Consider the following 23,690-nt stretch of genomic DNA (forward strand, 5'->3'; position numbering starts at 1 on the left):
AAGTATGCATTTCTCTCTCTGAGCTATCATTTAAAGCAAAAATGAGTATGGGAGGTTAATACATTAGGTCCATATCTCAGTAAGAATCAATTCGTCTGACACTATTCTCCATGACATAGCCTTGGGTGTTTTAGGATCATAGAGGAAGGAAAAAACAGATTATAAGAATGTGATGCAGGAGCATTGGAAAGAGGCAGCTGGGTCTACTTTCCCTAATTATTTCCCTTTGTATCCTGCAGGCACTGTGATCTTACCCCCTTCTTCAGGCTCTGTCTCTTAATACCAACTATGACACACTGCAACTTTACCCACACCACTTTCATTCTTATAGGCCTCCCAGGACTGGAAGCTGCCCAGTTCTGGATCGCCTTCCCTCTTCTGTTCCTGTATATTGTGGCAGTGCTGGGCAGCTGCACAGTGGTTTTCATTGTGAGAACAGAACATAGCCTACATGCCCCCATGTACCTCTTCCTTTGCATGCTGGCAGCTATTGACCTGGTGCTCTCCACTTTCACAATGTCCAAGATCCTTGCTCTATTCTGGTTCAATTCTCAGGAGATCACCTTTGATATGTGTCTCACCCAGATGTTCTTCATCCATGCTCTTTCAGCCACAGAGTCCACTGTACTCTTGGCCATGGCCTTTGACCGTTACATGGCCATCTGCCACCCTCTTCGGCATGCGGCTGTGCTCACCAACACTGTCACAGCTCAGATAGGCATAGTAGCTGTGGTGAGGGGTTCCCTTTTTTTCCTCCCATTTCCATTGCTCATCAAGAGGCTTCATTTCTGTGGCTCAAACATCCTTACCCATTCCTATTGTGTGCACCAAGACATGATGAAGCTGGCCCATGCTGACACCATGCCTAATGTGGTTTATGGGCTCACTGCCATCCTGCTGGTTATGGGTGTTGATGTGGTGCTCATCTCACTCTCTTACTTCCTGATCATACGTACTGTGCTACAGCTGCCATCTAGGACAGAACGGGCAATGGCCTTTGGAACATGTATCTTACACATTGGCGTGGTTCTAACATTCTGTGTGCCACTAATTGGTCTATCTGTGGTACACCGCTTTGGAAACAGCCTCAACCCCATTGTGCATGTGCTCATGGGTAATGTCTACCTAATGGTGCCACCGGTCATCAATCCCATCATCTATGCTGCCAAGACCAAGCAGATCTGTTCCCGTGTGCTGGCCATGTTCAAGGTCACCTGTAACAAGGAGCTTCAGACTGTTGGGAGCAGCTGACATCTTTTACATTGAGACCCTATGTCCCCATAGTGCCTTCTTCTCAACTACCTGGAAATCACAGGCCATTTAAAAGATTTCCATGTTTATAAGTGCATCAAAACTGTCAGAATAGCACAGTGGAAAGAGCACTAGCTGCTGTGTCACAAAATCTGGTTTCAAATCCTGCATCTAAAATTGGGCGACCTTGTGTGACCTCGGGCAAATTAGCTTACCTCCTGAGCCTTCAGTTGCCTCAACTATAAAATGAGAGGTTTGGACTAGACAGTCCCTGAGGTGTCTTCCAGATCTAAATCACGCGGTCATGAGCAAATTGCTCTCTGAATTTCATGTCTCTCTCCTCTGCAGTAGGGATGTACATTCTTGTTCGCACTATGTCCTCTAGGTTAGTTGTGAGATCCAAATGATGTCATACATATCGTACATGTGCTCTGTGACTCTAGAAGAGGAATCTAAAGAACTCTAGAAATACTTAAGGGAGTGCCTCAAAAGTTCTTTGTTTTCACGATTCAGGAGGCATCACGATCTTCCTGGGGCTAATAGTGGTTTCACCTTGCAGACAGGAAGATGTCGGTATAAATCCCACCTTAGATACTTGCTAACTTTGTGATCTTGGACTAGCCATTTAGCCTTTGGATGCCTCAATTTTATTATTTGTAAAATGATCAGGTTGGAATTGATGGCCTCTAAGATCCCTTCTGGGGCAGCTAGGTGGCACAGTAGATAGAGTGTCAGACCTGGAGTCAGGAAGACCTGAGTTCAAATCTAGCTTCAGACACTTAGTAGCTATGAGACCCTGGGCAAATCACTTAACCCTGTTTGCCACAGTTTCGTCAGCTGTAAAACAAGCTGGAGATGGAAATGGCAAAATACTCCAGTATCTCTTCCAAGAAAAACCCAAATGGAGTCACAAAGAGTCAGACACAACTTAAACAACTGAACAACAACAAAGAACCTCACAAAAAGATCTCTTCTAGCTCTAAATTCATGATCCTATGATCTATATTGGAATTTCTTCCATTAAGAGGGAATAAACATATTCAATTATATGAGTGTGGTTTCACAGAAGAGAAATTAGACTTGTCTGTAAAATATAAGCTTCTTGAGCATAGGAATTACTTTTCTTTTGGGACTTTCATTTAGTCTTGGAGTTAAGCATGCATGCTACGGTGGAAAGAGCAATGGAGTTGGAGTCAGATAACCTTGGTTCAAATCCTGGCTGTCACTAGATGTCCAGGTGTACCTGGGCAAGTTATTAAACTTCTTTGGGCATTAGTTTCCTTTGAGTGGGTTGGTTTAGATGACCTCTGAGTTCTTTTGCAGCTCAAACTCTGTCATTATCATCTTTGTTCTATCCCCAATGCCTAATGCAAACCCTTATAAATATTAGACAATAAATGGTTCTTGAATTAAATTGAATTCTATTTTACTCTACCGGTAAAAAGTAGGAGCAGTGAGTAGAAGCTGCAGAAATGCAGGATTCCGCTTGATTAAAAAAAATCTTCATAACAGTTAGAACTGTCCCAAGTTGGAAAGGGCTTGATTCATAAGGTAGTGAGTTCTCCGTAATTAATGGGCTTCCAAAAAAGAAAGATGGTCTCCTCTTTTTTTTTTTTTTTTTTTTTGGAGCATTGTAAAAGATTCCAGTTCTGGGACAAGGTGAGCTAGATGACCCCTGAGATTCCTTCCCACTCTGAGGTTCTTCTGTAAAGTCATTTACTATCTTCGAGCCTCAGTTACCTCATCTATAAAATTAGGGAAATACTAGATAATTGCGTCATGGAGTTGTAAGAAAAGTACTTTGTTAACTTTGAAGAGTTATTTCAGCGTGAGTCATTATCTTCATTATCATCAGTCATCATTGTTATCATGGCACTCCCTCTCAAACCAAAAGATTTTCAGCTTCCATAGATTGACTATTCAGGGAATTCAGAGCTCATCTATTCTTGTTTGAACCTGTAGCAGAGCCTTGCAGGGACCCAGGGATCCCCTCTTTCTGCAGGATAGAGCCTCATGGGTTTGAAGTGACCTAGATAAAGGTCCTGGAATGTAGGTGTGATGACTTTGGGGTCATGCAGCCCCTTAATAAATAAAGGAAACTGAATTGTGACTTCTAATAAAGTTTGATGACTAGATGCTCTTCCCCATCTCCTTATGTGAAACTGGAACAAGAAAATTCTTGTATATTACATCAACAAAGAATCATGTTAGACATAAAGTCGGAGTTCTACAGTTAAGGGATTGAATCACTAAACTTAATGACCTATGAAAAATGAGAGGTTGGACTAGATGACAGCCAAAATTTGTCTGGCTCTAATGTTCTTTGCCAAGTTCTCAGTTTATGACCAAAAGAATGTTATGAAGTCACAATTCCTTTAATCCCCTCACTCTTCAAATGTATTAGCACTCCAGGGCTAGCTTCTGTCAAAATTGAGCAATTGGGAATGTTTGTCATCTTTGTTACCCAACCAACTTCTTTTCTGTGCCCCCTCCATCCTTCTGACCTCTCTCAACTTTGCTCTCTCAAATTGGCTCACATAACTGGAAAATCTGTCACTAACTTATGTGACGTGGAAGAAATAACTTCCCCTTTCTAAGCCTCAGTTTCTCCTTTTGTGTATACAAAATAATGGGCCTGATTATCTCTAATAGCCTAGGATCCAATGAAAAGAGAATGACAATGTAACTAAAAACTCAGAAGTTATGAGTAGGCAAAAAAATTATAAGTATCATCCTATCTCCCAAAGTTATTTGCATTTTAAAAGAAATCTCTTGAAAATGGAGAGAAAAACTATTACTATATAAAGAAATGAACTTTTTTTGGTGGAATTTCAGATGCAGTGGCAGGGTAGTTGGGAGATTTTTGTGTACAGTCCTGCATAAAGAACCTTCAGCATAACCTTTAGGATAAGACTCGTGCCTGCTATCAACATTGAATTTAAGCCTGGTTGGATGGCAAAGAAAAACAACAACAACAACAACAACAACAACAACAACAACATTCCTTACTCCCATTCCTTGGGTTACAGAAGAATTGTCCCAGCCTAAGGGGCAAAGTTTCAGGGGACTTCCCATTATAATTCAATTGGGCAAAGTCCCTATGGTTATGGGGAGGCCACGCGTGAACTGAATAGACACAGAGTAAAGGAGAGGTAGACACTGGGTTTGGAGAAAATAAAAAACACAGGCACTTTTCTTGACACAGATTTAGCTTGAGCTGGAGACACTATATGAGAAAACATTGCCAAAGAGAGGAAAAATATATCCCTGCAATCAATTCTTAAACCCACTGAGCTGAGAGGATTGTAAGATTTGTAGCTGAAGAGAAACCTTAGATATTTTCTGTCATTTTACAGATGAAGAAAAGGAATTGTCCAAGGCCACATAGGTGGTAAGTAGCAGATCTGGAAAGGGATACAGATATTTTTGTCTTCAATCTTGCCACCATACTCTAGGCAGGGAATCAAAATTTTCTAAGTCATTACTGAAAGTTGTTACTAAAAGTTATTTAAAGAGAAGAAGCCCCAGGAGGCATTTTAATGTCTTCTAATGGCTCCTGGGTGAGTCACTGTAAATTTCTTTCATTAAAAGAATGAGAAAGTAACAGTATGAGATCCTAGGAAATCTCCCTATTATTAACTCTTCCAGAAGGGTCCAGTCCTCTCTAAGATGTTAATACCACCCTCTCCCCCCTATATTCTTTTTAAACTTCCCCCGAAGGGAAGGATTCATAGTCACATCTTCTCAAAACCCCATATCTTGAGGGCACCAAAGCCCTTTCCATCCCAGGAACAGGACAATTTGGCCATACTCTAAAGAACAAGATAATAATAGCTAGCATTTGTAATAATACCTACGGCGTGTAGGTGGTACAGTGGATAGAACATTAGGCCTGAAGGTCTGAATTCAAATCTGCCCTCAGAAACTTACTAGCTATTTGACCCTGAATCAGATCTGATTCAATTTCCTCATCTGTAAAATGGGTTTAATAATAGGACCTGCCTTCTGGGGTTGTTGTGATGATCAGGTGAGATACTTGTAAATCACTTAACACAGTGCCTGGCACTGTGCTATAGTAAGTGCTATAAAAATGTTAGTCATTATTTTATCATGTGCTTTAAGGTTTACAAATACCATTCAATTTTATCTTCATAAAAACCCGGAGAGATAGGTGCTATTATTATTCCCATTTTATAGATGAGGAAATTGAGGCTAAGAGAGACTAAGTAACTTACCCTGGGTCATACAGGTAGTAAGTGTCTGAGGCAGAATTTGAACACAGGTCTTACTGGGTCCTGGTTCAGTGCACTATCCACTGGACCATCTAGCAGCTAGACTCCTGGCAGAAGAGAAAAACAGAGTTTAGAGTTGAATAGGAGCTTTTTGAATAAGTGAACAGAGTGTAGTGAGGCAGCTGTTCAGTGTTTGATTATCTTAGTGGTGCTAGAATACAACTATTAGGATCTTTGTAGCGGATTCCATCTCTCTGCCTCCATCTCTCTGCCTCTATCTCTGTCTCTCTCTGTCTCATTGAACTGCTTCCCCTGTGCTTTTTAGCAAAAGGAGAGACAGGAGCGACTTGTCTCCATCAAAAGCACCTCCACTTATCCCAGTTATGACTGTCACAGCAATAAAACTACTTGTCTGCTTCCCATTCCCTGTGAAGAAGGCTCTCTGTGGCTGCCTGGAGACAACACGCTAGTCTCACAACATAATCCAGGAGAAATCTTAAATGAGGATGGCTCCCTCCCACAGCAGACCTTAACTTGTTCCCCTTTTTCCCCTTCCAAATTCATTGAACAGGCCTAAGTGCTTAAAGGGAGATAACAATAAAAAATTGCTTAAAAGTCACTTCCTACTCTCATGCAGTTTAGACTTTTCTGGGGAGAGAATACATTTACTCAGACCAGATAAGTACTTCCTTCATCCCCAGGTGCCACAGTAGAGATCCTGAGGAAGAAAGGACTCCGGAAATGTTTGGGGAGAGAAAACGCTTCTGGCTGGGGGGAGGTGTGTAGGTGGGAGAAAGGGAGAGGTGTCAGAAAAGCCTACAGGAATCATTGGCAGCCAAGTGGAGCCTTGAAGGAAGAGAAGGATGATGAAGGTGGAGATGAAAGGGAGTGTATTTCAGGTGCTGGAGAGGACATCTGGGAATGCACAGTGGCTGGTCATGTAATGTTGAGTTTAGGGGACAGCAAGCATTCCAGTCTACCTGAGACTTAGCTTACTGAAAGGGGAGTCCTGTTAATGAGCTAGCTATCTACCTCATGGGAGGGATTCTAATGGAGATGACCAGGAATTTGAGGAGGTGGGGGTGGGGGATGTATGGGTATTGATATGGGGATGGGGTGGGGGCATTCTACTCAATTCAGGAAAGATTTAATGAACAACTAAAATGTTTAAGTAGCATCCTAGACTTGGTGATACATAGGTGAAAATAGCAGTCTGGGCCTTCCAGAAGCTTATTATCTACTAGGGGGATACAGTATGTATTATATTATATTGTATTCCAAAAAGGAAGTTATCAAAGCAAAGATGAAATGAGTCACAGTGTTCTAGAAGCACTTGAGGAAGAAGGTCTTTAGGAAAGGGGAACACAATCAGCTAGGGAGGTCAGTCAATGAGCATTTATTAATCACGTCCTTCATGTCAGGCACTTTGCTCAGTGCTGGGAATACACAGAAAGGTAAAAATACAGTCTCTGCCTTCTAGAAGCTCACACTCTAATGGGGAAGACAACATGCAAGACAGGTAGAGGGTAAATGTAAAGTGATCTGAGAAGGAGGGCACCAGCAGGAGGGGCACTGAAAATGCCTGTTGCAGATGGTGGGATTTGAATTGAATGAAGCAAGACAAGTTGAGGCACAGGGGAGGAGAAAGAGCATTCTAGACATGGGGAACAGACATCAGAAAAAGAGACTAGAAGGGGAAACACATTTATTAAGCTCCTATAATGTACCAGGCATTGTACTAAGTACTTTACAAATATTTCATTTGGTCTTCACGACAACTTTGGGAGATAGGTGCTATTATTATCCCCATTTTACACTCGAGGAAATTGAGGCAGACAGGTTAAGTGACATTTAGGATCACACAGTTAAAATGTTAAAGGCCAGTTTTGGATTCAGGTTTTCCTGATTCCAGGGTCAGCATTCTATACACTGGGTCCCCTAGCTACAGGGGAGCATGGAGCCTGGGAATGGAGGGTTAAGTGAAAGGAACAGCAAGAAAGTCAGAATCACTAGATCACAGAGTACCTGGGAGTAGAGTATACAAAAAAGTGCAAAATAGGAAGGGACTCAATTCTGAACGTCAAGGAAGGCTTCCAAGAGGAGGGCGCAGCTGAACTAAAACTGGAAGTAATGTGATGTTTGAGGTCTGTTGGCTGTGAGGGGGTTACAGGGGCCATGGGGTGCTATTAGCATCCCTCCGTGGCTGGCTGCACACTTTGTGGACCCAGAATGACAGGATCTGAGAGGCGGAAGGAACTTCAGTGGCTAGTAGTCTAGCCCAATCCTGGATACTTTGATTCTCCGGTTTCTCACCCTTCACCATTTATATAGCCAATTCAATTCTAAACTCTCTTCCACTCTCAATTGCCTCAGTCTCCCTTATCCTATCACTTTTCAGGCCTTGCCAACTCCACCCCCACCCCCATCTTCTGCTATTGCTTCTCCTTGTCAACTTTCAAATAGATTGGAAGGTGTTCGTGCATCAGTGCTCCATCCCTTACAAGCCTATCTTATGCAATCTCAAATGTCTTCTCATCAAAGTAAAGCAAACCCTTCATGCCTACCTGATTGATTCTCTCTCCCACTCTTCTCAGTAGCTGCTTCAAATCTTCACTTCTATCCTGTAGCCTTCTTTACCACCACCACAGTCAACCCTCATGGCTGCAGAATTTAATCCATACCTTATGGAGAAAATAGAAAGTTTAATAAGTCAGATCCCTCCTCTTGTTATCTCACAACCCTTTAATATCAACTGTCATTCTCTCCTCCTTTATCCCGGTGTCTGATGAAGCGATACCCTTTCTCACCAAAGCCACTGTCTCTAACTGTACACTTGAGCCCATTCCTTCCTGTTTTTTCCCGACAGATTGCCTGTTCCTTTTGGACCTAGCTGAAGAAGCCATCCAAAATCAATGGCTTCTGATTCTATTCAGACATCACATACTTCTCTTCTCCACCTCCTTCCCTGCCCCACCCCCAACCCCGACTAAAGCATCAGATAAAAGTTCTCTAGTTGGAGTTATTGTCCTTGTCACCCCCCTTGCCACCCAAATCTTCCTCCATTCCTGGAGTTCCAGCTTCCCAAACATCACCACATTCTTGGCTCAGCATATCATTTTTTTTTTCCACATGTGGACCAGATGGTTCCTGTCCTGTACAGGATTCCCAAGTGGCTGATTGACTGCAGTTGGACTGGGTCCTAAGCCAGGGCTAGAATATAAATACTCTCTTCTAAGAGGCCTGTGCCCTGCCCTTCTCTCCATCTCAGCACTAGAGACAGGCTGCTGTCACCAGGAGAGGGTGAGTGACTGTATGAGCTGACTAGGGTACAGGGGGCCTGGGAGAGAAATTCTTTGGGAACGTCCCCTAGAATAAGGGTGGAAATGGGGATGCCCATGGGGTGGGGTGAGACTAGGAAGAAAGATCTGAGGGCAACTGGTACAGGGGATACGGAAGGGGAGGACCTGTAAAGAGGGATCCACAAGGGGGATTTGGAGAGAAATCTAGGGAAAACTATGTGGGAAGCCCTTTCTAGGGGAAATATAAAAAAGAGGAGGGGGTTGCTATGGCATGAACTCTAGTTCCAACATCAATCTTGGCTTACCTTAGTCCTAGAGAGCTTTATGGCTTTTTTAGGGTGACATAGGATCTTGGCCTCCTCAGAGGAGGGCTGAGTTGAGCAGACAAGGAAAAGAAGGGACTGATAATGTCCCAGAGGACAGGGAGGTTTCCTTGTTTTGTAAAACACTGCAGGCTCCAGGCCATGTTCAGAGATTGAGGGGAGAGGGACAAACTTGAGATGGTAGAAAAGAAGTCAGTTCATCCCCATTCACTCCACAGGTCCACACCTAGACCAGCAAAATGGTGAATTGGGTGAAGAAATGGAGATCTGCTTCCTCCCCTACCTATACTCCTTCTCTTCATTCCAACATCCCTTTCATTCACCACCCTCAATGAAATTCTCAGGCTATTTCTGCCACTTGTCCTGAAGAAAGAATAACTGAATGTGCTTCTCAGCCGTGGCGGAGCAGGGAAAAGACAAATAACTCAACCAAAGAAATGAATTTCTAATAATATTTTTTCAGGCCCTATGGTGGAGATCTTCTGGCCCTGTCTATTGGAAGATTGCTAGATCTCTAACAATACCATACTGCTAGCTTATATTCCATCTCTGGGTAAGTTTGGTCTTTACACAGTAGAAAATAGACATCTTGCCTTTGTCAGTATTAGGGTAGTTGGACAGAAAAATATATGTATGTATATAGATAGATAGATAGATAGATAGATAGATAGATAGATAGATAGATAGGTAGATGGATGGCGGTCACAGGGTGAGTTGAAGATGAAGGGGTCATATCTGGAGAATAAAATTAAGGGGTGAGAGAGGATTATACTAGGAGAAGGAGAAAGGGAGAGGTAGAATGGGGTAAATTATCTCACAAAAAAACAGAAAAGAAAAGGCTCTTACAGTAGAGGGGAACCAGGGGAAGGTGAGAGGAAATGAGTGGATCTTATTCTCATAGGATTTGACTTAAAGAGGGTATAACATACACACTCAATTGGGTATGGAAATCTGTCTTACCCTACAGGAAAATAGGAGGGGAAGGGGACAAGAGAGTAGGGGGATGATAGAGAGGAGGAGGGCAGATTGGGAAAGGGGGTAATCAGAAGCAAATACTTCTGAGGAGGGACAGTGTCAAAAGAAAGAATAGAATAAATGGGGGGGCGGGATAGGATTAAGGGAAATAGAGTTAGTTTTTCACAGCATGTCTACTATGGAAGTGCTTTGCATAACTGCACAAGTATAGCCTATATTGAGTTGCTTGCCTTTTCAATGAGGGTGGGTGGGGAGGGAGGAAGGGAGAAAATTTGGAACCCAAAGTTTAAAAAAGCACATGTTTAAAAAAAATTTTTAAAAGACATTTAGTGGGACAAGAGAACATAATGGGACTTTTTATTGATTAATTAGCACCTACACTTAGAGATTTCCAGTAGAGTTAGAATTCATATTTCTTTGTGTTTTTGTCAAGGTATCTATCTTCATCTCATTGTGTTTGTGAGGAGTAAAATCCTTACTTGCTTGCCTTGGTTTTCCTTCAACAAATTATAAATTTGCTTACCTTAAAAAAAAATAGACATCTTGGTACAATGGAAAGACTCGGGAGTCAGAGGATCTGAGTTCAAATCTTTCCTCCAATATGTACTATCTGTGTGGCCTTGGACAAATTATTTAACTTCTCTGTAACTCAGTTTTCTTTACTGTAGATAGAAGGGGTTGGAGTAGATGTTAGACTGGGGTCCTGCTAGATCTAAATCTAGAATTCTCTGAAGCTGTGGAGACGCTGACAATTTACGAGTAGAAATATGAGCAGAGTCCTTGTAACTAATACCGGCAGATTAAGGCTTGTTATGAGAGAAAAAAATTCCTAACAATTCATTTATTCAACAATCATTTATTATATGCCTATTGTGTATAGAACTTTATGCTAAAGGCAGAAGGAGATACAAAGTTTAGATAAGATTTTTGCCCTTTCCTTTAAGGGAGCTTACAGTCTAGTAGAGGCAGAAATACTCATACTGTCTAGTAGAGGAACACACATGCAAAATGTAGATAACCATAATGCAAAATTGTATTTTTTTCACGATAAATGCATTCCAGAAGTACAAAGTGCTATGTGACTTAGGGGGAAGAAGGGTGAAAGTGGGTAAGAAAGGACATTCCAGGGAAAGTTAGTGACATAATCAAAGGCATGGAGAAAGGAAAATACAGGCACTATTTGGGGACAATAGTAAAGTTTAGTCAGAATATAGGCTTTGTGAATGGGAAGAATATGAGTTAAGATGAGGAAGGTTCAGTATTATAAAACAGGAAGGATAATAGTGAGCCACGGAAGACTTTTTCATAAAAGAGATTCTTAGTCAGGTACAAATTAGATTAATGGCCTCTCAAGTCCCTTCCAGTTCTTATCTTTTGTAATTCTGTGAATGGGTTTGGTAACTGATGGGATACGAAAAGGGAGGAAGGCAAGAATAACTCTAAGGTGTATAACACAGAAGACTGGGTGGTGCCACAAATAAGAGTGGTAAAGTCAGTTGAAGGAATAGGTTTAAGGAAGAGATAATAGCTTCAGGTTGGGACAAAGCAAGTAAAGAGGTCTAACACTTGGATGCTAGTTCATTAACTTGTTGTGCAACTTAACATGCCTTTAAATTTCAGCTTCTTTATCTCTATTGTAGATAGAAGGATGATTGGCTATTTTCTCTTGTAAGGAGGAAAAAGGATGCTAGAATGTCTAGATGTGAGAGCCTTGGATCCTCTAGAGAAAAAAAAAACAGATATTGCAAAGTCGTTTGAAATATTAATTCCCTGGATAGATTTATATAAATGTAAATCCTCTGAAAAGACTTTCAGCAAGAATGATCAAGGTTAGGTATCAGGAAGAATGTACTGACTGCTAGGCTCAGAATAGGAGAAAGGAAGCTGAGAAACTTCTTTCCTTGTCCATATCTAAAAGTGGGTGGGAACTCCAACCTGTCTGAGCTGATCTAGTATTCTAGATCATGAATTCTAGATGATGAATTCTCTGAGGAATCAGAAACTTGAGAAATCTCAGATTTGGCATATGTTTGGCAGCTAGGATGAGACTCCCTTATTCATTCCCTTGAGTGAGAGCTTCCCAGTTTCCTCCTGCTTGTGGATCAGGGTTAAGGAAACCATTTCATGAAAGCTGATGAATATCCCCTGAAAATTGATCATCTTCCAGGGTAAACATTCTGTTATTGGCTCTCACTTTTCTCCACAGTTGCATGGTTAGCATGCTATCAATGAGAGTTACTGCTACCATTGGGAGGAAGACTTGGGCACAAGGGCAGAATCCTGTCATTCACAAGATCCTTCATCTCAGGGTAGCTCTTCCTACCCACCAATACCCCAGCTTCACCATCCCAGGACACATTTTTGATCCAGCAGAACCCTGGTTTGGAAAGAAAGGAAGACGTGAATAGGTCATGGGCCTGGCCTTATGGTTTCAAGTTTGGTATAGTTGCAGAGATCTGAGCTCTTGCCTCAGGACTCTCACTCTAGTCATCTTTTCTTTCAAACCTCCCACAGCACATCTTCCCCACTCTCTAAACAGAAGCCATCACCTCATACTTCATAAAAAATGAGCCTGTAGGATGAGAATGCCTTCCTTCTCTTCCCCTACTATTTCCTTCTTCATTCTTTTCTTTTTTTTAATTTTAATTTATTTTTTTTAGTTTTAGTTTTCAACATTTACTTCCACAAGATTTTGAGTTCCAAATTTTCACCCCATCTAGCCCCTCCCCCCACCCCAAGATGGCATGCATTCTGAATACCCCTTCCCCTAGTCTGCTTTCCCTGCTATTTCTCCCCCTCCTTCCCCTTCTGTTTTCCTGTAGGGCAGGATAGATTTCTGTACCTCATTTCCTATATTTCTTATTTCCCAGTTGCATGTGAAAACATTTTTTTTAAACATGTGCTTTTTTAAACTTTGGGTTCCAAATTTTCCTCCCTTCCTCCCTCCCCACCCACCCTCATTGAAAAGGCAAGCAACTCAATATAGGCTATACTTGTACAGTTATGCAAAACACTTCCATAGTAGACATGCTGTGAAAAACTAACTCTATTTCCCTTAATCCTATCCTGCCCCCCCATTTATTCTATTCTTTCTTTTGACCCTGCCCCTCCTCAGAATATTTGCTTCTGATTACCTCCTTTCCCAATCTGCCCTCCTCCTCTCTATCATCCCCCTACTCTCTTGTCCCCTTCCCCTCCTATTTTCCTGTAGGGTAAGACAGATTTCCATACCCAATTGAGTGTGTATGTTATACCCTCTTTAAGTCAAATCCTATGAGAATAAGATCCACTCATTTCCTCTCACCTTCCCCTGGTTCCCCTCTACTGTAAGAGCCTTTTCTTTTCTGTTTTTTTGTGAGATAATTTACCCCATTCTACCTCTCCATTTCTCCTTCTCCTAGTATAATCCTCTCTCACCCCTTAATTTTATTCTCCAGATATGACCCCTTCATCTTCAACTCACCCTGTGCCCTCTATCCATCCATCTATCTATCTATCTATCTATATACATACATATAATTTTTCCCTCCAACTATCCTAATACTGACAAAGGTCTCATGAGTTACAAATATCATCTTTCCATGCAGGAATGTAAACAGTTCAACCTTAATAAGTCTCTTTCCTATTAATTTCTCTTTCCTATTTACCTCTTCATTTTCTACTTGAGTATTGTATTGGAAAGTCAAATTTTCTATTCAGCTCTGGTCTTTTCATCAAGAATGCTTGAAAGTCCTCTATTTCACTGAATGACAATTTTTTTCCCCTGAAGGATTATACTCACTTTTGCTGGGTAGGTGATTCTTGGTTTGTAATCCTATCTCCTTTCCCCTTCAGAATATTATATTTCATGCCCTGCGGTCCCTTGATGTAGAAGCTGCTAAATCTTGTGTTATCCTGATTGTGTTTCCATGACACTTGAATTGTTTCTTTCTGGCTGCTTGTAATATTTTCTCCTTGACCTGGCAACTCTGGAATTTGGCCACAATATTCCTAGAACTTTTCCTTTGGGGATCTCTTTCAGGAGGAGATTGGTGGATTCTTTCAATTTCTGTTTTGCCCTCTGGTTCTAAAATATCAGAGCAGTTTTCCTTGATAATTTCTTGAAAGATGATGTCTAGGCTTTTTTTTTGATCATGGCTTTCAGATAGTCCAATAATTTTTAAATTCTCTCTCTTGGATCTATTTTCCAGGTCAGTTGTTTTTCCAATGAGATATTTCACATTTGTTTTCTAATTTTTCATTCTTTTGGATTTGTTTTACAGTGTCTTGATTTCTCATAAAGTCATTAGCTACCAATTGCTCTATTCTAATTTTTAAGGAAGTATTTTCTTCAGTAATGTTTTGAACTTCCTTTTCCATTTGTCCAATTTTGCTCTTTAGGGCATTCTTTTCTTCATTGGCTTTTTAGACCTCTTTTGCCATTTGGGTTGGGCTATTTTTTAAGGTGTTATTTTCTTCAGTATTTTTTTGGGTCTCCTTTAGCAAGCTGTTAACTTGCTTTTCATGATTTTCTTGCATCACTTTCATTTCTCTTCCCAGTTTTTCCTCTACTTCTCTTACTTGCTTCTCAAAATCCCTTTTGAGCTCTTCCAAGGCCTGGGACTGATTCATATTTTTCTTGGAGGCTTTGGATGTAGGAGCTTTGACTTTGTTTTCTTCTTCTGGTTGTATGTTTTGATCTTCTTTGTCACCGAAGTAAGATAATATAGTCTGATTCTTTTTGCTCTGCTTGCTCATGATCCCAACCAATTACTTGAGTTTTAAACTCTTTGTTAAGGTAAGAGTCTGTTTACAATGTGAAGAATGTACCGTCCCAAGCTTCGAGGGTTTGTACAGCTGTTTTCAGAGATACTTCTAGAGATCTGTAAATTTTCAGTTCTTCCAAGGTGCTATGATAAGGGGTGAGGTGTTTTGTCTCCACAGCCACAACAAGCTCCACCACACTAGCATTCCTCCTCACCCCAGGACTGCCCCTCAGAACTGTGACCCAGATCCAAGCATCGGTAAAGCAAGAGATTCCTGCCTCAGCACTGGCAAAGAGATCCTTGCAATCCCCCTCTGATCAGCCTCTCGATTTCCCCTCAGTCTGTGGGCTGGAAGCTCAGAAGTCAGCCACTGCCCTGGGGGTGGCTGAGACCTAGCTTTTTCTCTCACTGCAGTCACAGACTTTTTCCCCTGACCTTCTAAGTTGTCTTTGTGGTTCGTGGGTTGAGAAGTCTGGAAACCACCACAGTTGCCCGCAATTCAGTCCTCTGAGGCCTGCTCCAGGGTCACTGCGGCCTGTGTGCCCACACTGAATTGCGTTCCTCTCCCCTCCTGGCACGATATACCTTTACAAGCAGCCATCCAGGTTGTCTAGGGCTGGAAATTTGTTTTACTCTGTTTTATTGTGAGTTCTGCTGCTTTAGAATTTGTTTAGAGCCATTTTTTGTAGGTATTTGGAGGGGTTTGAGGGAGAGCTCAAGCAAGTCACTGCTTTCCCTCCGCCATCTTCCATTCTTTTCTCAGATGAAAAGGTGGCCATCTTCTTAGTAAGGATAAATTCTCTTAATCCCATCTCATCTAATAACTTGATTTTACTATCATTCCCCCCCCCAAAAAAAAACAACAAAAAACTTTAACCTTATGATGAGGCTGCTTGATGAAATGGACAGAGAGTTGTACTTAGAATCCAGGGAAACCTAGGTTCAAATTCCCTCTCAGAAATTTCTGGTGCCTTAACCTATCTTCTTTGTTTTTTTCATCTGTAAAATGAGGAGGTTGGACTTGGTGGCCTCTGAGATTAAATTCAGCTTTAAATCTGTAATCCTACTATCCTATTTACTGTCAGTCAGTCAATCAATTAATACACATTTATTAAGCACCTACTCTGTGGTAGACACTGCGATAAGTGAGGCATAAAAAAGAAACAAAACATGCTCCCTGCCCTCAAGGAGCTCACAGTGTGATGGATGAGACAAGAAGCAAACAAATATGTACAAGCAAGTTCTATACAGGATAAATAAGAAATAATTAAAAGAAGGAAGCACTAGAATTAAGAGAGGTTGGGAAAAGCTTCTTATAAAGGATACAACTTTTGGTGGAACTTAAAGGAAGCCAAAAAAGCCTGTAGGTAGAGGTAAGGATGAAGAGCTTTCCAGGCTTCTTGGCTAAACTCAATGAAAAAGCTATCTATTCTGGGTAACTTCCCCATTGCCTCCTCTCCTACCTCTCTCTCTCTCTCTCTCTCTCTCTCTCTCTCTCCCTCCCTCCCTCTCTCCCTCTCCCTCTCCTCTTTCCTCCCTCTCTTCACCCCTCCCTCCCTCCTTCCCTCTCCTAAATGCTTTGCAATCTGGTGTCTGATCTCATCATTCAAATGAAATTGCTCTCTTCAAAATTACCAATGATCTCTTAATTGCCAAATCTAACAACATTTTATTAATCCTCATTCTTAACATACTTTCAGTATCTAGGTTTTTGGGATCCTGCTATCTCCTGGTTCTCCTCCTACGTGTCAGAATAATCTTTCCAGGAGCAGCTAGGTGGTGCAGTGGATACAGCACCGGCCCTGAAGTCAGGAGGACCTGAGTTCAAATCTGGTCTCAGACCAAAACACTTGACACGTACTAGCTATGTGACATTGGGCAAGTCACTTAACCCTGATTGCCTTACCAAAAAAAAAAATTGATTAAGCAGAATAATCTTTCCATTTTTTTTGCATTTTTTTTCATCCAGGTCATGCATACTAACTTTGGGTATCCCCCAAGACTGTTGTGGGCTGTGTTCATTTACCTCCATACTATTTCATTTAGTAATCTCATCAGTTCCCATAGATTCAATTATCATCTCTACCCAAATGATTCTCTTTTCTATCTCTCTAGCCCAAGTCTCTCCAGTGGGCATCAACTAACTGCATTTTATATATCTACAACTAGACGTCCAGAATGCAACTCAAATTCAGCATATCTAAAGCAGAGCATATTTTCATCCTCTGCAAAATTTTCCATTCCTCTCATTTTTTTTATTATTATTGAGGACACCCCCATCCTCATCGTTACCTGGGCTCAAAAATCAGAAACATCCTTAAATCACCACTCTCATTCAACCCATATATACAATCTGTTGCCAAGTCTTGTCATTTCCAATTCCTCAGCTTCTCTTCTCTAAGTTTTCTGCTCTCCCCTCAAATAACCACCAACCTAGATCAGGCTCACCATCTCTTGCTTGAAATATTGCCATAGCCTTCTAATTGGTCTCCATTCCATAAGTCTATTCCTACTCCCAGTCATCTTCCACTAAGCTGCCAAAATGATTTTCAGCATAAGTCTGACCTATGACCTATGATCCCCTACTCAATAATCTCCAGTGATCCCCTGTCACCTGCATGATGAGATATAAATCTGGATCTATTTGACTTTTAAAACTCTTCACATTCTGACTCCTTCCTATCTTTCCAGTCTTACTATACATTGTTCCCTTCCATAAACTCTTTTATCTACATATACTGCACAGTACAACATTTCAGCTCCAGTCTCTGTGTGTTTGGCCTGGCTATATCCATTTCTTGGAATATTCTCTCTCTTCACCTTTGCCTATTAGAATTCCTGGCTATCAGGGGCCAATTTATACCCTATCTTTGGCAGGAAGCATTTCCTGGTCCCCCCTCCCACCTCCATCTCTCCCACTCCTACCCCCAAGAGCTGTTAATGCCTTCCTCTCTGAGATTGTCTTCTGTCTACTCAGCATCTATCTTGTTTATACCTAGTGATTTATGTTTCCTCTTTCATTACAAAGTGAACTCCTTGAGAGCAAAGATTCTTTTTGCCTCTTATGTATCCCCAGTGCTTAGGACAGCACCAGGAACCTAGAAAGCTTTAATAAATGTTTATTGACTGACTGACTCTCAGTATCACAGGTTTAACAAAGTTCATATGCCCCACAACCTCCATGCCTGTCATAGTAGGTGTTAGGAATGTGGAGAGAGAAGGAGTGGAAAGGTAGAGCAGCTTCCTTTCATATGTGGGAGCATTTGTATATAAAATTCCCCTGATTCTCACTTTAACAGTGAAGGAAGGGGAGAGGAAGTAATGTACCCAGGGAAATCCCACTAAGATATTTCAGCATATAAAAAAAAAAACCAGCCCTGTGACAATTTTGAAATCCATATGAAAAGAATCCTGCCTAGCTCACTTTTAATCTACAAAATCATCTCTTTTTTAATTCCCAAAACAACGATATTGGGAACAAAAAGTATAGAGCATCACACTCTTTCTTGCTTGTTTTTGTGAATAGTTAAATTAAGGAAGAGTAGTACATATGTGTGTGTGTGTGCACTCACGCCCTACTATGTGCCAGCTATGTATCCATATCTATCAAGATTATAAACTCATGACTGCATTCATTCCTTCTACATAAAAAGGAATGTATAAAACAGTGAGCTAAATTTAAAAATTTGCAAATCTCTCCCTAGGAGGTAGGAAGCTACTATTTCTGCTCCAGAAGGTTAAATCCTGGGAGTTTTTCCTCTGCAAGCTCTACCAGTGAAGCTTATAGTTCCTTGCTCTTATCCCAAAGTTTCAAATGATAGGGAGGCTTTTCTTCTCCCTCCCAAACCTGCCTCCGGCTCACTTTGAAAGTTTGGCACCTTCTCTGCACTATTCAATAATGTCTAAGCCTCTTGAAGCTCCTTACTCCGAGCTTCTGCTTCAAACAAACTTTCAATCAGCTAACAGAGCCAAATCAACAAGCATTTATTAAGGACTTACTAAGTGCCAGGTACTGAGCTTAGCGTCAGGGATTTACAAACAAACAAACAAACACAAAGGGTTCCTCCTCTCAATGAGTTCAGAGTTTAATGGGGGAGACAACATGCAAACAATTAGGGAACATATACTGTCTTCCTGACTGTTCCATAAACAGGACACTTCACCTCTGGGCTCCAGTCATCTTTTCTGCATGTCCCCCATGCCTGGAATGCTCTTCTTCCTCCAATCCAACTACTGACCTTCCTGGATTCCTTTAAGTCCAAACTGAAATCTGGCCTTCTACCTGAAGCCTTTCCTAACCCTGATTAACTCTACTGCTTTTTTCTCTTTTAATTATTTCCTATTTATCCTATATGTAGATTTTAGTAAATTTGTTTTTAAGTTGCTTCCTTCATTATATTGTAAACTCCTTGGAGGTAGGGACTTCATTTTGCATCTTTTTGTATTCCCAGTGGTTGGCACAGGGTAGACACTTAATAAGTATATATTGATTTATTGAGATAATCTCAGAGGGAAGATACTAGGCTTAAGAGTAATCAGGAAAGACATCTTGCAGGTGAGATTATAACTTAGACGTGGAGGGAAGCACAGAGTTGAAGGTGAAGGTGAAGAGGGAGACCATTCCAGGCATGGGGAACAGTCAATGACAAGTCTGGTAATGGAATATCCTGAGTTTGGAATGGCAAGGAGGACAGTTTCACTGGATCACAGAGTACTAGAGGGGCATAAGGTGTAATAAGAGTGGAAAGGTAGATAGGGGCCAGGTTATGAAGATCTTTAAAAGAAAAAAGATATGTTTGATCCTCTAAGTGACAGGGAACCATTGAATTTTATTGAATGAGCGTGATGTCAGACTTGTACTTCAGAAATATCAGTTTGACAGTTTATTGGAGGATGAATTGGAGTAAAAAGGGTCTTGAGTCAGGGAGACCAACCAGAAGGCTATGGCAATAGTTAAGATGGGAAGTGATAAGAGCCTGCACCAGTGTGGTGATAGCATCACAGAAGAGAACGGGATATATGTGAGAGAAATTATGAAGATAGAAATGATAGAAGGGTAACAAAATATTGGATATAGAGAATGAGAGAGATTGAGGAATATGATCATGACATCTAGGTTATGAGCATAGATGACTGGGAGAATGATGGTATCCTCAAAAGCAATAGAAAAGTTCTGAAGAAGGGAGGACTTGGAATGAGGCTAAAGATAATAAATTTAGTTTTGACATGTCAAGTTCAAGATGTCTATGGACATCAAATTTGAGATGATTAACAGGCATTTAAGAGTTGTGAAAATGGAGTTCAGCAGAGAGGTTCCAGCTGGACAAATGAATGTGAGATCATTTGCATGAAGATGATAATTGAGTCCATACGAGCTGATAAGATCAGAAAGCAAAATAGTATAGAGGGAGAAGAGGATCCAGAACAGAGGCATAAGGTACCCCTATAGTTACTGGGCGCTAGTGACTATGACCTGAATGAAGATTGAGCTAAGGAGAATAAGGCAGATCAGTCAAGTGGGTACAACAAAGAGAGAGCAGTATCACAAAAAACTTAGAAGAGAATATCGAGAAGAATCAGGTGATGAATCATATCTAAAACTACAGAGAGGTCAAGAAGGATAAGAATTGAGAAGAAACTATTAGATTTTGTAATGTGGTAAAAATCATTTCAATTGAATAATGAAGATGGAAGCCAGACTATAGAGAATTAGGAAGAGAATGAGAGGAAACGAAGTAGAGACATTGGTTTTAAATGGCCTCAATAGTTTAGGAACAAAAAGGAGGAAATATACAGGATGACAACTAGTAGGGATGGATAGATCAAATTTAGGGTCATTTGAAGATGGGGAGACATATGTATGTTACTACTCAATAGGGAAGCTACTGGTAGAGCAGGAGAGATTAAAGATTCATGAAAAAGTGGGAATGATAGAGGAGGCTTTATTCTGGAAAATATGAATTGGAATAGGTCACTTATGCATGTAGAGGTCTTTAAACCTTGTTAAGGAAAAAGCTTACCTTTTATTTGAAACAGGGATGAAGGAGCAGGCCCTGGAAGTGATGAGAGCTCTACATCTAAGTGACATGAGATAAGGAAGAGGTAAGAAGAGAGAGTCCTCAGAGAATGGCCTCACACTTTTTTTGTTTTGTTTTGTTTTTGCTAGGCAATGGGGTTAAGTGACTTGCTCAGGGTCACACAGCTAGTGTCAAGTGTCTAAGACCGGATTTGAACTCAGGTCCTCCTGACTCCAAGGCTGGTGCTCTATCCACTGTGCCACCTAGCTGCCCCCGGCCTCACCTTTTTTTTTCAGTGAAATATGAGGCAGGTTTTTCAGTTGAGGGGGTGAGGCCAGCTAGGGGAGGTTTGAGGGAGGGATGAAAAGGTTTGGAAAAGACCCAATAATGTATAAGCTAGTGAGTTGGCTAGAGAGGTGTAGAAGAATTGCTAACTTCAGTGAGTTTTCAGTTGAGATCATTTAACATAAATCTGTAATGAAACCAGCCAGTACAGTTTCATGATACTCTCCTGGTCTGTTCAGCAGTACATGAACAGGAGTAAAGACAACAGAGGGTGGAAGTAATCCAAGGTCGAGACTTTGCAGGGCAAATAGAGGTAAAAGGATAGAGGGCAAAGGATTTGAGGGATGAGAACAGTGTAGAGTCGAACTGGTTCATGAATGTTAGTAGATCATAGCCAATGAAGAGTTGAGATACATTACCAATCCCCACATGTTCTCTGTTACTCTATCTTACAATCCAAACTCCTGCAGCTCCCCAGTTGCTTGTAGGAGCAAAAAAAAAAAAAAGCTTGCCCTTTCCTCTAACTGAGGTCTAACAGCAGGCCTGTTCAGCCTAGCTCACTTCTTTCTTTCCTTCCTTTCATCATTTTCTTTCTTTCTTTCCTTTCTTCTTTTTTTCTTCCTTCCTTTCTTTCAAAAATATTTGGAACAACCAACATCAAATGAAGTGGGGATTTTCATATACAAAATAGAACAGATTAAAGGATTGTACATGAAACTGATCTCTGTTATGAACAACTTGCTTTTTCTTAAAAAAAAATCCAATATGTAACATTTTTTTTTAGGCAGTTGCGGTTAAGTGACTTGCCCAGGGTCACACAGCTGGTAAGTGTCAAGTGTTTGCTCTGAGGTCAGATTTGAACTCAGGTTCTCCTGACTTCAGGGCCTGTGCTCTATCCACTGCACCACCTAGCTGCCCCTGTGTAACTTTCAAAACTCGAAGTTCTAGGTTTCCTTTTAACTTCTGTTCTCTTGTTTGTTTAAACAATGCATCAATGACCTTCTTTTTCTTTTTTCTTTTTGATGAGAGAATGGGACAGTTCTGTCCCTAATTTGTCTCTCTACCCCACCCCCCAATGAATAAAAAAATCAGGAAACACAAAAACCTTCTTGAAAATACATGAAGTTAAGCAAAGCACAATCCTACATACACACGTCAGGAAATGTATTTTATTCTTCTTCTTGAATCCAACACTTGTTTGTCAGAAGATAGGTAGCCTACTTCATGGCTACTTTTCTGTGAGGGGAAGCATTATGCATATATAAATCTATGTATCTATGTATATGCACATATATACATATATGTATGTGTGTGATTGTGTATATATGGGTGGGGTATATATATAATATATTATGATAATATTCTATATATATATATAGTAGACATGATTTATTTATTTATTCTAACTTATGGAATGAAGTAAGCATTTCCATAATATAGTATACAGCATAGTAGTATTTCATCACAATCTTATACCACAGCTTTTTTAGCTATTTCCCAAATGATGGGCATCCCCTCAAATTCCACTTCTTTGCCACCACAAAGAGAGCTGCTACAAATATTTTAAAACGTATAAGTTCTTCTCATTTTTCCCCATTGACCTTGAGAAACAGACCTAATAGCAGTATTGCTGGATCAAAGGGTGTAAGCAGTTTTATAACTCTTTGAGCATAATTCCAGATTGTTCTTCAAAATATTTGAATCAGTTCACAGTTCCACCAACAGTGTATTAGTGTCCCAATTTTTCACATTCCTTCCAACATTTGTCATCTTTCCCTTTTATCATTTTAGCCAATCTGATAGGTATGAAATAATATCTCAAAGTTATTATAATTTGTATTTCTCTAAACAATAATGATTTGGAGCATTTTTTCATATGACTATATATAGCTTTAACTTTTTCATCCAAAAACTGCCTGTTCATATCTTTTGACCTTTTATCAATTGAGAGAGAGTATATATTCTTTTTTTTATTACTGTTTCAGCACATTATTTTTAAATTTTTGGCTTCTTTTTTTTTCTTTTTTTTTTTTTAGGTTATACATGTGCAGTTATGCAAAACACTTCCATAGTAGACATGCTGTGAGAAACTAACTCCATTTCCCTTAATCCTATCCCGCCCCCACATTTATTCTATTCTTTCTTTTGACCCTGTCCCTCCTCAGAAGTATTTGCTTCTGATTACCCCCTTTCCCAATCTGTCCTCCTCTCTATCATCCCCCTACTTTCTTGTCCCCTTTCCCCCCTATTTTCCTGTAGGGTAAGACAGATTTCCATACCCAATTGAATGTGTATGTTATTCCCTCCTTAAGTCAAATCCTATAAGATTCACTCATTCCCTCTCACCTTCCCCCTTTTCCCCTCCACTGTAAGAGCCTTTTCTTTTCTGTTTTTTTGTGAGTTTACCTTGTTCTACCTCTCCCTTTCTCCTTCTTCTAGTATAATCCTCTCTCACCCCTTAATTTTATTCTCCAGATATGACCCCTTCATCTTCAACTCACCCTGTGCCCTCTATCTATCTATCTATCTATCTATCTATCTATCTATCTATCTATCTATCTAT

The 23,690-nt window shown here is 40.6% G+C and overlaps 2 protein-coding genes across 5 annotated transcripts in view; both read left to right on the forward strand.

The window, feature by feature from the left end:
* Positions 1 to 285: 285 nt before the first annotated feature.
* On the forward strand, positions 286 to 1,251 carry LOC114046008 (olfactory receptor 51E2-like). Its single transcript, XM_027866224.1, has one exon. It carries the CDS (start codon positions 289 to 291, stop codon positions 1,249 to 1,251), a length of 963 nt encoding a protein of 320 aa, XP_027722025.1. The 5' UTR covers positions 286 to 288.
* A 7,492-nt stretch (positions 1,252 to 8,743) lies between these two features.
* Positions 8,744 to 23,690, forward strand: part of LOC114046064 (olfactory receptor 51G2-like) — a 26,757-nt gene continuing 11,810 nt past the window's right edge. For 2 of the 4 annotated variants that reach the window (XM_027866294.1, XM_027866291.1), the window contains exons 1-3: positions 8,744 to 8,783; positions 9,569 to 9,658; positions 20,862 to 20,927. The gene's annotated coding sequence lies outside the window, so the exon portion shown is untranslated. The remainder of the gene's footprint in view (positions 8,784 to 9,568; positions 9,659 to 20,861; positions 20,928 to 23,690) is intronic. The other 2 variants (XM_027866292.1, XM_027866293.1) reach the window with 1 other exon arrangement.

This window comes from Vombatus ursinus, unplaced genomic scaffold (assembly GCF_900497805.2).
Source record: "Vombatus ursinus unplaced genomic scaffold, bare-nosed wombat genome assembly UNPS02014780.1, whole genome shotgun sequence".
In the NCBI taxonomy this organism is placed as follows: domain Eukaryota; kingdom Metazoa; phylum Chordata; class Mammalia; order Diprotodontia; family Vombatidae; genus Vombatus; species Vombatus ursinus.